General features: G+C 44.3%; 1 protein-coding gene across 1 annotated transcript; it reads left to right on the forward strand.

The window, feature by feature from the left end:
• Positions 1-784: 784 nt before the first annotated feature.
• On the forward strand, positions 785-14,101 carry LOC121088006 (hybrid PKS-NRPS synthetase pytA-like). The gene is made up of 6 exons (XM_040593584.1): positions 785-848; positions 3,019-3,172; positions 4,992-5,152; positions 7,532-7,735; positions 7,839-8,020; positions 8,314-14,101. The coding sequence occupies exons 1-6, from the start codon at positions 788-790 to the stop codon at positions 13,894-13,896; spliced, it is 6,345 nt and encodes a 2,114-aa protein (XP_040449518.1). The 5' UTR covers positions 785-787; the 3' UTR covers positions 13,897-14,101.
• Positions 14,102-16,601: the final 2,500 nt, after the last annotated feature.

Here is a 16,601-nt window from a genome sequence, read left to right on the forward strand (position 1 = left end):
TTGCTGAAAACAATTTATATTTTAGTTTGAGTTGCTTCACAACAAAAAGCTTTCCCTGGGGGGGCTGCAGGTGAGCTGAAAGGCCAGTTATTCGTATGGCTGTGGTGGGGCTGCCACGTTGTCAGGAAGAGAGAGACCCTGTAGCTGTTCACGGCTTTGAGCGTGGTCTGTGGGGGTTAACCTCTGACTACAGAGGAGGCTGATTTAGACAAAAGCTAGGCAGCCTTGCGATCCAGCGACGCAGAGCTCTGAAGGTTTTTCTTCCCAGGCACTTTTCCAGGGTGTGGAAGACGCACCTTTTGTTCCTTCAGCTACTTGGTCGTCTGCTGCCTTTTAGGTGGTCTGATTTTAACTGGTGATTTGCAGACACTGTTTGGGAGGTTTGCTTCATGAATAGGATAGAGAGGATAGAGCTGGAAGCGTGCCTTGGTCAATGCACAGTTCACTTCTGTTCGCAAGAAGTGAAGTGGGACTGATCCGGGGAGAGGCACAAGAGCAGGTCGGCTGGTGGCAGGAGGAGCAGAGGCTAAACAGTAAGAAGGAAGTGTCTGTGAAGAGGAAGTTAGGGGTTTTCCTCCAGAAGCAGAAACAATAAGGAAAATACCATGAAGCCCTGGTTACCTGTAGGGAGTGTCATCACAACCAATAATAGCTTGTTAAAAATTAATCAAGCTTTGAACATGTGTGTTTGTGGGAAGATCACTTTTTAACCTAATATATATTTAATGATAAACACATAATTGTTTGAGCTGGCTGATGCTTATACCTGTGTTGTGCAGCCCAGGAGATGGAGATCGACACTGCAGATGAAATTGCTATTGTGGGAATAGGATGCAACTTTCCAGGAGGTAAGTTTTGGGTAAGAGCAAAGTAGACTGCTGAGTGAACACTGAAAAGCACAGTCATTTATTAATGTTGAAATGGAGAAAAACAGCACGTTCCTCCCTTACTTCTGTATATTTTGTTGCTTTGCTGCTTGTAGGATATCTTTAAAAGGTCATGCTGCGGTGGAAACTGGTTCAAATTTGTTTGCTGACAGACAGACCTGCAGTGCTGGCTGTGGGCAGGGCATTGAGCTGCACTCATGGAACTCACACAAATGACCTAGATGGGTCTGGGATGCTTTGAACTTTCTGCACGTACACCAGCTGGATGATTGTGCATTCTTGCAGGACTATGCATTCACAGGGACAGGAGAGACCAAGAGCCTGTGATATAAGTAGGTTGGGCCTTCCTGAAAGAAGGTTCCTGCTTCATTAGAGTATTCATTTTGAAGGGTCCCAGAAGAGAGCAGCACTAGATAAATGCATCTGTGTCTAGCCAGATTCTGCCTCTTACAAATACACACCTAAACGCTGCCTCTTGTACAAGATGGGAAACTGACTTCAGTAAAGAACAGATGCTGCCTACCGTAATAAAAGACAGCAGAGTATATTACAGTAGTCTCATATTTACCATCTTGGGCCTTTACAGTCTTAAAATTACAATTAAGCCCTATGAAAGTGATGGTTGATTGTATACTGAGATTAGATGGTTAACTGAGATTAGATGGGTGGAAATGTTTAGACTGCGGTGAGAGAAATTTCTAGGTCCAGGATGCCAGTGTCAACTGCCAGTACTGTTTACATTAGATAGATATGGATTACAAAAATCCCAAAGTAATCCAGGGAGTGGAATACAGTTCTGTCCTTGCGAGTCATTGAGCCCTGAAGGTGACCATGCTGGTCTCTCCCTTTCTGTGCTCCTTTCTTGCCCTCACCACATTTCAGTACCCAGCTTCACTTTGTCCAAGGTTCGCTAGGTGTATGCGGTGCACTGATAACTATGTGGCCCGTAGCTAATTGTGAGCAGACACGAATGGTTCTGAATCTAGTAAAGTGCTAGTAAATATGTGGCAGCAGTCTCTTGCCCGAGCACTAAATACTAATTTGGTGCAAGCCATTTGTTGGTCCAGACATGCCAGTAAAGGGGCTCTTTTCAGAAACGTTGCTTTTAATTACGTTGCTGTGCGGTAAGGCAACACGTGTCCTATCCTGCACTGTGCATGCTCAGAACTGCGCTTCTGAACTTGCCTCGGAAGAACCATTTTGGGATGGGAGCTGCCAAACTACCCCGTGTCTGGCTGGTGCCTGAGGCTGTGCTTGTGACAATGGACTGGCCAACCGTGGGTTAGGTGGGAATGCCACCCTGCAATCACTGTGACCCACTGCCGGCACAGCCCCCAGCCCAGCACTGCCCCACGCCAGTTTGAGAGCTGTCCTGGTCGATGCCTGGCCATGCCACAGGCCAGCACCTGCAAGGGGCTGTCGGCGGAGTGAGGGCGCGTCAGGCCGCCATGTACGCTGGGCGAAGGGGAAGCTGGGCAGAGGAGGAGTGTGGGCCACGGTGTGGACACCCTGTCAGTTGGTGTCAGGGCTAAGAAGAGGGCCTAGACTTATCCTCAGTGCCTGGAGCTGGAGCTCCAGATCTCAATCAGTAAGGAAGGCAGGGTCCCTTGCAATCCAGCAGTGGGGTGTTGGGCTCTGTCAGCGTTGAACGTGCACATATTTTTGTGTTTGATTTAGATGCCCTTCCAGCATTAGTGTTAGAGACATAGGATAATGCCTCTGGCATTTTCCTGGTATTTGTAAGCTCAGTCTGTCTTGCAAGAGCTGATGTCCAGAGATGACCTTTTGCTGCCAGTGGAGATGCCTGAGGAGTGGTGCTGTAGAGATAACCGTGTGGCCATTAAGGACGTGATGTATGTATACCGTAGATGCAGTGGCATGGTAGGGAAATGGGGACAGCAGAAGGTTAAGGATTTTGATGGGTTCCTTTGCTTTTAGGCAAGCAGCGAGGGGATCAATCATGCTTTTGAATTTCCTCTCACCAAAGAATGGTCATTTCTTTCTGCGGTCATTCTACTCGAGCAACCTAGATCTATATGTTTGAGTTCCTTGTAACTGAGTGTGCATTTCTGAATCTGCACAGGGAGCGGGAGCACATAATTTAATCTACTCTAAAACCTTTCCACAACAGGTGATGGAATTGAGAGTTTCTGGAAAGTCCTGGAGGAAGGCAAAAACTGCACAGTAGAAATCCCCCCTGAGAGATTTAATGCCAAAGAGTGGTATGATCCAGATGATAACAAGCCAGGAAAAATATGTACAACGCGAGCTGCTCTTCTCAATGAGTGAGTCTGTTACTCTGCTGTGCCACTGTTTAGTGGCTTTTTTGGGGGGGAGGTTGGGGTTTCTTTTTGCACTTAGACTAATGTGTCCAGCCCTTCAGAGGCTGCAGGGCGCAGGGAGAGCTAGGAAGTGACTTTCTTTTATCTCACGTGATGAGCGTGTGGTTGTCAAACGGCAGCTATTCCTGGTGAGTGACATCGATGAGCAAATGCAGTTGCAGGCTGTGTTAGGCACACGTACATGGCTGGGAACACATACAATCTTTGGTTACATGATCCAGCATGTATTTGCATACTCACCATGTGGTGGTGTCCCCTACCATGTGATGGGGGTGCCTGCATTTTGGATATACAGAAGTACACATGCATTATGCATGAGGGGGTATATACCAGATCTGGGGTGGGCTCTAGCCTGTCAAATAATTAATTCTGTCTACAATACCATGGACTGCAGAGGAAGGTGGTGGAGTATGGACTCTGAGCTGTAAGAACTGCCTGGTAATTCTCCTCCAAGTTTCAGCCTGAAAGTTAGCCAGTCTTTCTGGACCTCAGGTCCTAATCCTGTGCTTATAGGGACAAGTAGCTCTAATTCATGTGCAGGTGTGACAGTTTAGAGTCAAAATAAGGAAGTCTGGTTTTGCTAGATAGTCAGGAAGGGGATCTTATGCTTAATTTGAGTGTTACGCTTGCTTGTAAACCTGGACTATTAATAATTTCATAATAACCTTGCTTTTCTCTAGGCTTATACTGTCATGTCTTAAAAAAAAGAGAAACTTTTCCTTTATTTTGAGTCCCTGCTCCATAATACTGAGGGATTATATATGTACAAGTATCAGGTAAAGATACCAGTGTAAAGAGAAAATCTGGAGAAGCAAACTGCAGTGTGCATCCCTTCACTTGTCTCCTCATGTCTCATGTCAAATTATCCCAGACACATGGGTACAGCTGTATGGGGGTTATGATTAATGTGAAGAATAGCAAATTACAGTAAGGTCAACATAAGCTAGCTTTTGTTTTAAATCCACATTCATCTTAAATCCTTAGGCTATAGACCTTTATTCAAGTGAGAAGTTCACATTCACAGAAGAAATCTTACTGCCTCTTGAGAATAATACTTAGCAGGTTTGAACCGTAGGACCCAGAATTACTTCAGTGATTAGTCCCATGTTAGATATTGAATTCTCCACTGAAATGAAGAAATGATAAGCGGCCATACCAATCTGATCTTGGGATTCAAGATTAAGCCTGGGCTTGGTCTTTTGTAAGCATGGACCTATTTTGAAGATTTTTTCAAAGATAGACACACATATGCACATAAGGTATTTTTTATTTATTATTAGAGAAGTATGGGTATCTCTCGGAAACATCTGAGCTGATCCTCTACTTACTAGCTTTAAATTGTAAAGCATTGGTCTATATTTCCTTAAAATAACTTAGAAGACAATATTTGTTTAAAACCTGCTGGGTAAAACCACACTACAGCAGAGGGAGTCTCATTCTGCAAAATTTCACAGTCTGAGGGGTCCTGTTGGTAAGTGGAGAATTAAGGAGTCTGGTGGAATGACCACATGAATAAAAATTTCTAGGACTGGGCTCATAACTGTGAAATGCAGAATCACTGATAAAAAAACATGTTTTGTGGTGGGACATAAAATATCCTTGACCCATGAACACTTTCTTCTGAATTTCATAAATGGGCACTGTGGGCTAAACCCCAGTTCTGCTTCACTTTTCATGACATTGCAGAAAATGTGTGCTCTGAGTCTAGAAGTAAATGCATATTGTATAAATGTTGTACCATTTTCTGGTCTGTGTATTCCAGATTTAATTCATTTGACAACCACCTGTTTGGGATTAATAATATGGAAGCTGAACGCATGGATCCACAGCAGAAGTTACTGATTGAATGCACATACAAAGCCCTGGAGGATGCAGGAGTCCCTGTAGAAGCTGTCAGTGGCACCAAAACAGGTGTTTTTGTTGGTAAGATGCAAATTTCATGGTGAAGAGAGTATGTTCAAACCTCACAAAGGTTGGCACACTCCTTCATAAACTTTATATACATATCTAACACTGTAGATCTAAGGCTACTGTGCTATGATATTACTGGTTACTTTTGCTAAGAATTAATAGGCTACTCTAGAAGTTCATGATATAATCCACATATCTGCTTTAGGTGCTCCTCTTAGTGTCTTTAGGCACTGAAGTTGAAGCAGGAAACAATTAAACTGCCTCCCCAAGCCAGCCCTTCCTAGGAATGATACTCTTAAGCTAAGATCCTTTTAAACCAGCAGAAATCCTCATGTAGATATTAGTATGCTGGCAAGGTGCACTTGTCCAACTGCTTACCTCAGTACCTGGAAAAGTTATGGAGAAGATTGTACTGGGTGCCGTTGAAAGACATGTAAAGTGCAATCATCAGGCACAGACAATGTGGGTTCACGATGGGAAAGTTCTGTTTAATCTGCTAGCCTTCTGCAATAAGGTCACCCACCTAGTGGGTGAAGGGAATGCAGTGGATGTCATCTTTCTGGATTTTAGTAAGGCTTTTGATACTTTCCCTCACAGCATCCTTCTGGACAAATCCAATTGTGAGATGACCAGGTACACGGTGCACTGGGTGAAGAGCTGGCTGAACAGCAAGGGGTCAAAGGGTTGTAGTGAATGGGGCTACATCTGGCTGGTGACCAGTCACCAGCCGTGTTCCTCGGGGCTCAATTCTAGGGCCAGTGCTAATCAATATTTTTATCAATGATCTGGACGCAGGAGATGAATGCACCATTAGTAAGTTCGCTGATGATAATAAATTGTGAAGTGCTGTTGACTCAAGGTACAAGAGGCCTTGCAGAGGGATCTAGATAGATTGGAGCATTATGCAGTCCTCAGTGGCATGAAATTTAACAAAAACAAATGCTTGATTCTTCTGCCCCTGGGACGGAGTAACACCGAGCACATGTATAAATTGGGAAAGGAGCAGCTGGACAGCAGCCCAGCAGAAAGGGATCTGGTGCATCAAATATAGTGTAACCAGCTGGTCAAACAAGGCGATTATCCCACTGTAGTTAGCACTGGCGCAGCCTCATCTGGAGTGTTGCGTGCAGTTCTGGGCCCCACAGTTTAAAAAGGAGGCATCCAGAGGAGGGCAACAAAGCTGGTGAAAGGGCTGGGAGGCATGTTCTGTGAAGAGTGGTTAGGGACTTTGGGTCTGCCTAGTTTGGAGAACAGGAGACTGAGGGGTGAACTCTGCTCTTCACAGCTCCCTGAGGAGGGGAGATGGAGAGGGAGGTGCCTGTCTCTTCTCCTGGGTATCCTATGACAGGACGCGTGGGAATGGTTCAAAGCTGTGCCAGAGGAGGCTCAGACTTGACATTAGGAAACATTTCTTTACAGAGAGTGGTCAAACACTGGAACAGGCTGCAGGAGGTCAATGCCCCACACCTGTCAGTGTGTAAGAGGCATTTTAACATGCTTTAACTTTGGGTGAGCCCCGCACTGGTCAGGCAGTTGGACTGCGTGATCATTGTAGGTCCCTTCCAACTGAACCATTGTATTCCGTTCTATACTATTTAGGTAAGGAGCTAGACCAACAGCACATTTTTACTGGTGTAATCTGTGTATCTTTTAAGAGGAGTTTTCTGGCATGGTTAGGGTCACATAACTATAGGGTCAAACTCTTTAGGTTACCTTTTAGTCTGAGACATGCTTTTCTTCCACAGAGCCGAGTATTCCTTGCTTTCTGAATAGAGACCCTGCATGTTCCACATGCCCAGGGACTTGGGCATCCACTGTATTTTAAGCATGTGTTCTCAGAACAGAGGACACAACTCCTCTCACAGGCCCTGTTGTTCTTCTTCTCTATTTCTGTCTGTCTTACTGGATAAGAGTGAGCAAACCAAAGATTAATAAAAAGCATCATATGTAGCTTATGCTGTGACCTTTAACTTGGTACATCTGAGGAATTGAAGCTAATGTCTTGTACATTTATATCCCAGCTATCTTCATTGTAACTTCTTAATATATACTCCCATAGCTAAACCAAAACAACCTCTCTCAGAGATATAGGGGTCTCAGCAGGCTACACAGAGCTCAACTGCATCATACAGTGAGCTAAGCTATCAGGAAAGGCTTGTCATTTACTATGTAGGTAGAAATTTCAAACGTTAGGTATTTTTATGTATCTTGGGTCCAGGGGAAAATGGCTGAGAGTTTTGCCTTTGACTTGCGCTGAAGTGAAGTTTCACCAGAGGAACACTGATGTCATGTAGTTTACTATTAGGAAACCAAAACACGCTATCAGGTTTAGAGCTGTACACCACTTTTGTTCACTTGGATTAGCATGACACGTATTTGGTATTTTTACAGGTCTTATGAATCGAGACTATGAAATCGTAACAAGCAGAGCAGTGAGTGAAATAAATCATTATGATGGTACCGGAACAGCAATGAGCATTACTGCTAACAGGGTCTCATTCACATTTAATCTGACTGGACCATCGCTGGCTATTGACACTGCGTGCTCATCTTTTCTTTTTGCTCTGCACTATGCCTTGCGAGCAATTAAATCAGGTAATGGGGCTGAAGAGATGCTGGGCAATGAAATTAGGATTGCTATTATTTCTATCTATCATCCTGGACATCTCAACATGAGTATGTTTCTGTTTTACTCCAGGAGATTGTGAGGCAGCAATCTGCGGTGGAGTGAACTGCATTATAGATCCCCGCACCTTTGTATCTCTCAGTAAAGCAAAAATGATCTCTCCAGAGGGAATAAGCAAACCCTTCTCCAAAAAGGCAGATGGCTATGGAAGGGGAGAAGGCTGTGGTGTTGTTTTCCTTAAACCACTGCAAAAGGTAAGACTGATTGTGAAGCAGCCTAAACCAAGACCAGTTGCTTACTTGAATTTTGTATCTTTAGCTCTAGTAATTACTTGTCCAGAAAAGATTTTCCAATTCAAGCTTCAGATTCATGAAGCATTTATTAAGCATTAAGCACATATGCACTTCCCCTACCATGGGAAAGGGATCGTGCATTTAAAAGTTAGTATCATACCGTCTGTTCTTGGTTTTGTTGTTTTGGTTTTTTTTCTCCTATACGGAGAAAGTATGAGATTATTAAAGATAATTTTACTTTTTTTGTGAAACAGGCAAAGGAAGACTACAACAAAATCTGGGGTGTTATAAACATCAGTGCAGTAAATCAGAATGGTAGGTCCATGACTCCTATCACAAGGCCATCTCAAACAGAGCAAGAGAAGTTACTGCGCAGCATTTATGAAACTCATGTTGATCCCTCAGTTGTGCAGTACGTTGAAGCACACGGTACAGGAACTGCTGCTGGAGATCCTACTGAAGCTGAAAGCCTAGGTAGTGTCATCTGTAAAAACAGGTCTTCACAAGTTTCCATTCTGAAAATTGGTTCAGTGAAAGGAAATATTGGCCACACCGAATCAGCTGCTGGAGCAGCAGCATTAATCAAAGTGCTTCTGATGATGCATCATGGAAAGATTGTTCCATCCTTGCATTACTCAAAGGACATGAGCAGCATCGATACAGAGAAATTAAACCTTGCAATTCCCACAACTGTAGAGCCCTGGGAAGAATCCAGTGAGTATGGGAGAGTAGCTGGCATCAACTGCTTTGGATTTGGAGGAACGAACGCTCACGTTGTAGTCAGGCAGGTTAAGCAGCGAGAGCCTCTTCCTGCCTTTAAGAGACCCCTTGAATTAGTTCTGCTGTCAGCAGCATCAAGTAAATCCCTTCAGATGACAATGGCCGATACAGCTGACCAGCTGAGCACAAGGAACTCTGTAACTCTGCCAAGTCTGGCCTATACGTCTGCCTGCAGAAGAAGCCATGCCAGCTACAGGTACCGAAAAGCATTTGTCACAAATTCTCTCCAACACTTGCAGCAAGAGGTTATGTCGGCAGCGAGCACTGAACCCACCATGTCGAAGGTGGAACCACAGCTGGTGTTTGTGTTCTGTGGAAACGGCGTAACGCTGAAGGAGTTCAGTGAGGCACTGCTGAGCTCAGAGCCAGTGTTCAGAGACAAGTGTAAGGAAATAGAAGCGCTTTTTCAGAAACACGCTCCCATCAGCCTCCTGCCAGCAAGAGGTCATAGACCAAAGGATTTGTTGAATCCAGAGCTTTCCCAGCCCTTGCTTTTTACCCTGCAGGTTGCCTTAGCTTCCCTTCTGAAATACTGGGGTATTAAGCCAGTCGCTGCTGTTGGCCACTCAGTAGGGGAAGTTGCTGCTGCGCATTTTGCTGGGTACCTTTCCCTGGCAGATGCAGTCAAACTGATTCATCACCGGAGCAGGCTGCAGGCAAAGACTGCTGCTGGCAGAATGTTGGTGGTTGGAAACATCCCTGTTCAAGAGATTGCTGAACGTCTGCATCCCTACTCGGGAAAGGTGTGCATTGCAGCTTTCAACAGCCCAGTTTCCTGCACCTTGTCTGGGAATTCAGACTCCATGGATGCTGTCCAGAGAGATTTAGCTCAAGCTTTCAGCCAGAGGAACATCTTTCTTCATGTTTTAAATGTCCCAGCTGCGTACCACAGCCCAAGCATGGATACAATACTTGGGGAGTTGGAAGCGACCATACAGCCTTTAGAAAAACAGAAGGGGGAAATTGAAGTGATTTCAACGCTGACAGGAGTGGCTGCTTCTGAAAAGGACTTTGCTCAGGGCAGATTCTGGGCCCAGCATACTCGTGAACCTGTTGCTTTCGCTCAAGCCATCAAGACTGCAGCTAAAGACAGAGAAAATATGGTGTTTGTGGAAATAAGTCCTCACCAAGCATTACAGCGAAGCATAAAGGAAACTCTAGGAAAAGGCACGAAAGTCTTCTCTTCTTTGCAAACTGATGCAGAGTATCAGACACTCTTCACCCTGGTAGGAAACCTATTTGAACTGGGATATAATCCCAACTGGCAGCACTTTTATAATGGGTATCAAAGTGTTCCAGTGGCCATTCCGCGATATCAATTTGATCGCAAAAAACTCATGGCTCGCCTGGATATCCATCAACAAGTAAACCAAACAGCTGTCAGCACCAGTCATCCTCTGATTTATGGCATGAACAGGGACAACACGGAGTTTGGCTGCCTGCTGTCTGAGGACACGACATCATACTTATATGAGCACAAGAACAATGGTGTGGCTTTAGTCCCTGGTGCTTTTTATGCGGAGCTTGGTTTGGCCTCTGTGATGAGCAGCTCAAGACCTAAAGCACCACTGAGTACTTGCCAGATGAGTATCAGTTTTACTGCACCATGTGTTCTCACACAGACTCCCCAAGTCTTGAGTATCAAGCTGAGTCCGCAAAAAGCAGTGACAGTGTTCGAGATACTCTCTTCCTCCAACGCAGTTTATGCTGCTGGCCAGGTTACAAAGGGGCCTGAAGCTGTGGTGGAGGAAAGCACCATCTCCTTTCAAGACATCTATCAAAGATGCAGGTCAGTGATTAGCAGAGGGGAGGTTTATGAAGCACTGTCTCAGGTTGGCTTTCAGTATGGTTCAGTATTCAGGCAGCTCAGTGATGTGCATTGCTGTCAGGAACTAAAGGAAGCTATTACAAGCATCAAGGTGAACAAGGAGACTGTCAGAGAGATGTACAACTACTGTATCCACCCAGTGCTGCTTGACTGTTTTCTGCAGATGACCGCTGTCATGACCTCAAGGACATTCCAGTCCAGAGCAGGCTTTCCTTCAGGGATAGGCAGCCTGGTGGTGCTCCGACCGCTGGAGGAAGAAATGATGATATACATGAGAACAAGCAAATCCATTGGGAACTGCCTAGAGGTCTGTGGATGCTTTATGGATAAACGTGGCTCTGTTTTGGCTGAACTCAAGCGCGTTGCCATCACTTTCATGAAGCAAACATCTTACAGAGACAATGAGTTCATGTTTGAAAACAAGTGGAAGGAAGCCTCTCTTCCACAGACAATTGGACATCTGGGGGCTATGCTCAGAGTCCTAGTGTTTGCTGACAAATTTGGGATAGCTGAGCAGCTAAAAAAATATTTGCATCCTGATTCAAGATACGTTATGTATGAAGACTGGGAAGCCCTCTTGGAAGGCCACACACAGAATAAAATGAGAGCAGAGGTTGAGGATTATGATGAAATTCTGTTCCTGTGGGGAGTTCAAAAGTTAAATGAAAATTTCCCAAGCAAAGTGGTAGACCAATTGGCAAAGTGTTGTGAAGCCTATCGCCAAGTTGTTGTGGCATTAAGAGAGAAAAAGTCCCGCTCTTCAATCAGAGTCATCACCTACAGATCAACAGAAAGATTCGTAGACCATGTTAACTGTGGGTTTGCATTGTATGGCATGACCAGAACTTGTGTCGTTGAAGTTCCAGAAATCACATTTCAGTTGATTGACCTCAGCTCTTCCAATTCCCTGGACATCTCGGTGTTAGCAGATGTTCTTGTCAAATACAAAGGTATGAACTATCCAGAAGTTTACATCAGCCAAGGAAGAATTTATGTGGCTGAAATCAGACGCACACCTTTCATAGATGCAGATTACAGCCAACCCGTAAGATCCCTCCAGAAATCAGAAACATTCACTTTGTACACCTCTGATCCGTACACAGCAAAAGACTTGTCTGCTGAATTATCCACCAGCACTGCTGAATTACCAGCCAGCACCACCACTACTCAACTTGACAAACAGAGAGTTGAAATTCAAGTGGATAAAATATGTCTCCACTCAGAAGATTATTTTCCCATTAGTATTTCTAGTCGTAACTTTGGTAATACACTGTACTGGAATTCACAAGCGGTAGAAAAACACAGACTTTTAGCTCTTGATTTCAGCGGCACAGTAACTGCAATAGGCACCGATGTGAAGAAAGTTAAAGTGGGAGATCACGTGGTTTCATGTTATCCAGTTGCGGCATCATCCAGCGTTCAGATTCCAGGAACAGTTTGTTTCAGTGTAAAGAAGTTCCCATTCTTTCAGAATGTCCCTTGTCTGTCATACTTCATCATCGCATGGGAAATCTTCAGCCAGAGGTTACCCAAAGGGAAACATGGCAGAACAGTGGGTATTATTTCTACAGAGCCATCATCAGTCTTCTGCCATGTTCTTTCTGCAGCAGCAGAAGAGATGGGTTGGAGAACAGTACTTGCGAGGCCCACTCCTGATAAGTTCCAGTATATAAACTTATGCAATGCCCTTGTTGTTCTTCCTCCAGTAAACAGACTGTCTCAGGAGGATCTGGCCCACATGTACTTTCTTAAAGATGTGGTGATAGTGTGCAGCAACCAACAGCCTGAACGTGTCTGGAATGTCAGTGAAATTGATCATGAAGATATCAGCTTTCATATAATTACACCTGCCACCATTTTCCAGAAAGCACCTCTAAAAGAATTGCAAAAGACTGTGCATGCGTGGATCCAGTCCATGGATATAAAACAGTTTAAACATCTGTCAGGTTCTGTTTTTCAGCAGACTGGGACCTTTGAAAGGATAAACTCTGTGACGTCCTATTTTACCTGCAAATCTGTTCCACTTGCTGTACTGAGAAGGCAGAGGGACATCACCATGCTTTCAGACATACCATTGCATGAACCCCAGAAGAAGCTGTTTAAGCAGCGTGCTGTTTATGTAGTTGTTGGGGGGCTCACTGGACTTGGCTTTGAAACGGTGAAATTCATAGCTGAGGGTGGAGGAGGTTGTATTGCGATACTCTCCAGGAGAGTTCCAAGCAATGAGAAGCAAGAAGAGCTGAAGGCTTTGCATCAGCAGTATAAAGGGAGCAAAGTAGTGTTTGTGCAGTGTGATGTTACTTCGACCAGTGATGTTGAGAAAGCTTTCCAGTCCATTGCAAACGTCTTTGCAGGGGCTCCGATCAAAGGTGTATTTCAAAGTGCTGTTGCTTTACACGATGGCCATCTTGAAGTTCTGAACTTGGCCGACTTTAGGGAAGTGCTGAGCCCAAAAGTAGCAGGGACCTTAAATCTTCATTGGGCTACCAGAGGCCAGGAGCTCGACTACTTTGTGTGCTACTCCTCTGTTTCTTCCTTTCTGGGAAATTCCACCCAGGCCAACTATGCAGCTGCAAACTCTTTCTTGGATGTCTTCTGCCTCTACAGGCGAAACTGTGGGCTTTCAGGACAGTCCATTAACTGGGGTGCTTTGAATGTTGGCATACTGCTCAATCAAAACCATATTCAGAACATTCTGGGATCCAAGGGCATAAATGTTCTGCAAGTGCATGAGATTCATGAGTATCTCAGGAAGAGCTTACTTATGAATAACCCGCAGCAAGCTGTTGTCAAATTAAACTTCCAAGCTTTATTGCATCATGTTTTTTCTCGGATTTTTTCATTCAAAAGTCGCTTCATAACACTTCTATCAGAAGAATTTGGGAACAAGCTTGAAACTGCTGAGGAAACCCAAGTCCAGGATACTGCCCTAATCAAATCTGAAGACTATATCATCTCACTGGTGAGTGACCTTACCCAAGTGAACGCAGATGAACTAACCATGAATACATCACTTTCATCATTGGGCATAGACTCTATGTTAGCTATGACAATTCAGAACCGTGTCTTCCAAGAAAGAAGGGTGGACATACCTCTTCTGAAACTGCTTGACCCTCACACAACTCTGTCAAGTTTAGTAGTAGTTCTAGAAGAAACAAGAAATGCAAATGGAACAGTTCAGGAAAAAAATGCTGCAGTTGAAAATACAGAAAATGGGAGCTGGCTATAGGAGCCTTCTCATTCAGGAACTGCGTAACTTTGGAGATACCTGGACCCTTTGTAGAATCTTAGAATGCAGCCATATATATATGTCACTGCAGACATATATTTAGTATGCTAAATATACTCTTCTGCATCAACCCAGAAAAACCCACACCAGGTTCTTCTGCTGTTGTGCTAGCTGTATGAATTCCAGTCAATTGTTTGACTTGCTGCTTTCAATATTTTTTATCTTCATTTTTCAATATTTTGAAATGGAAATAGTTAGGTTAATACATACACATTTTCATTTGGTTAATTTGTATGTTCAATGCACATTGCATTTTTTAAGCTATATTAAAGTCTTGATGAAAACGGTATGTTTGCACCACTCAGTGATGAATGCACATGTAAAACAGCACAGGATTGTCACCATTTTTTTCATTATTGTATTTTAAAGTATTATTCTTTTTAAAATATTATTAAATGTGTATAAATGGGGGCATTGTTTTTAAAGACTTCTAGATGTTGTGAGTTGCAGAGTTCTTTAGTCAAAGCATTAAACTTCATTTTTTTCTTTTGTTTGCAAAAATATTAAAATTTTACCAGTTGTAAAGCATACAGTAAAGTAACTGTTCTCCTTTATTAATTAACCATTTTCAGTAAAAGCCTAAATAAACAAGAATAGCAAAAGAGTGTAAAAAGCAAAACCTAAAGCGTATATTTGTCTTAATTTTTTGTGCTTCATCCACTCTCCTAGTATAAATTTTCCTAATTCTGACACCCACCCTTATTTTACTCTAGTGAGAAAATACAGATTTGTCCACAAAGACACTGAAGGAAGCTTTATATATATAGTCCCTTACTGTGGGAATAGGGTCCTTGTATTGTTTCTCCCTTTTATATCTAATTATCATTCACCCTGAGATGTCCCTTGCAGCTCTGGTAGTATTCTCCAGTGCATGGTGTATCCATGGACTATGAAGCCCCTCCGAAACCATCTCTTCTCTAGGCTGAACAAGCCCCGTTCCCACAGCCTGTCCTCATAGCTCTGGTACTCCAGCCCCCAAGCATCTTGATGGCCTTCTGCTGAACTTGCTCAATATTATCTATATCTTTCTTACACTGGTGGGCCCAGAACTGGACCAGGATTCCACATGTGGTGTAACGAGTAAAGTGTGGTGTACATTACACCACCAGTTGATGTAACAAGTAAAGGTGAAGAATCACTTCCCTTGACTTATGGGCTCTGCACCTGTCGGTACAGCCCAGTTGGCTGTTAGCCTTTGTTGCAGTCAGTGTCCGTGGTGACACCGTGCTCAGTCCACTGCCCATCAGGGACCCCAAGTCCTTTTCACCTAAGCTGCTCCCCAGCCAGTTGGTCCCCAGCCCACAACGCTGTGGAGCTTAGGCTGTCTCACGTGCAGGGGCCTATTCCATCCTAGGCGCAAGGCCTTCCATTCACCACGGCTGGAATTGATGAAGATTCTGTTAAGCTATTTGTCCCTCCAGATACCAGCCCTCCCCTTTGATGTGTCAAATGCTCTCATCTAACTTGATGTCCTCCATGAATTTGCTGAGGGTGGACTCTGTCCTGTCGGCTGGGCTGTTAATAAAGACCCTGCAGAATGCTGCTACTAACTCGATGCCAGATGGACTTTGCACTGCTGATATCATCACCCCTTAGGCCTGGGAGCCCAGTGGGCAGTGCAGCTTATAGTCCTCTTTCTCAATCTATCTCACATCAATCTGCCTACAAGGATGCATTGGGAGACTGTGCTGAAAGTCTCGATGGAATCAAGGTGAATAACAATTCTCTCTCTCTCTCCTCATCCACAGAGCCAGTTTTTCCATTCTTCAAGGCAATCAACCTGGTCAAGCACCATTTGCCTTTGGAAAATCTATGCCGGTTGTTGCCAACCACTTCTGCATTCATGTCCCCCTTACAGCCTGAATCATTCTGATTCTGTATGGGCAGAGATCCCTGTGCCCGTGCCCAAACATTTTGGAGGAAGGCATGGTAAAGAAGTGAGGAGCAAATAACTCTGTATGTATACGTATACATACACATATGCAGAAAGGCACAGGGAGGATTTGAAATCCAGAGTGGTTCTGGTGCGGCAGAACATGACCAACAGCCAGGCAACTCACAAAGCAGAGAATCACACACATTTATTTGATCGTATTTGTTGCCTGTGCTGTTCCCTGTACAAAAGTACAAGAACCTTGCAGTACTGATGGCAATATCAAAGCAGTAATGTAATGGGGCTGCTTTGCACAGAAAGTGTAGGTTAAAGATACATTGACGCAGAGGCTGGAAAACACTTCAGGACATCGGTCTCTGGTCTGCTGATGGCTTGAGGGGCACTCCTTGGAAACTGTGATGCCAAGGCCGGTTGTGGTTCATTCAAACACAGCCATTAGTCACAAGAATTGCACTGACAGAGCATGATGTGTGAACCAGGGAAGTAACCAGAGTGAATAGCAGTTGCTATAAATGTCCGCACTGGTGCAACGCTGTAATGGAAGGAAGCAGAGGCTCCCATTGCCTCAGAGGACTGCTTCTGCACTGCACCATACGCCCAACTTGCCCGAGGCAGCAATACCACAAACATTTCCCTGTGTCATCCTGACCATCCAAAATGTTTGTGTCAGTAACAAATACATCCAACCTGCAAAACAGCAAGCTTTTTGTCTGAATGTTACACAGCCCCGGTGAGGCCACATCTGGAGTGC

The sequence above is a fragment of the Falco naumanni genome, chromosome 4 (genome assembly GCF_017639655.2).
Source record: "Falco naumanni isolate bFalNau1 chromosome 4, bFalNau1.pat, whole genome shotgun sequence".
Lineage (NCBI taxonomy): Eukaryota > Metazoa > Chordata > Aves > Falconiformes > Falconidae > Falco > Falco naumanni.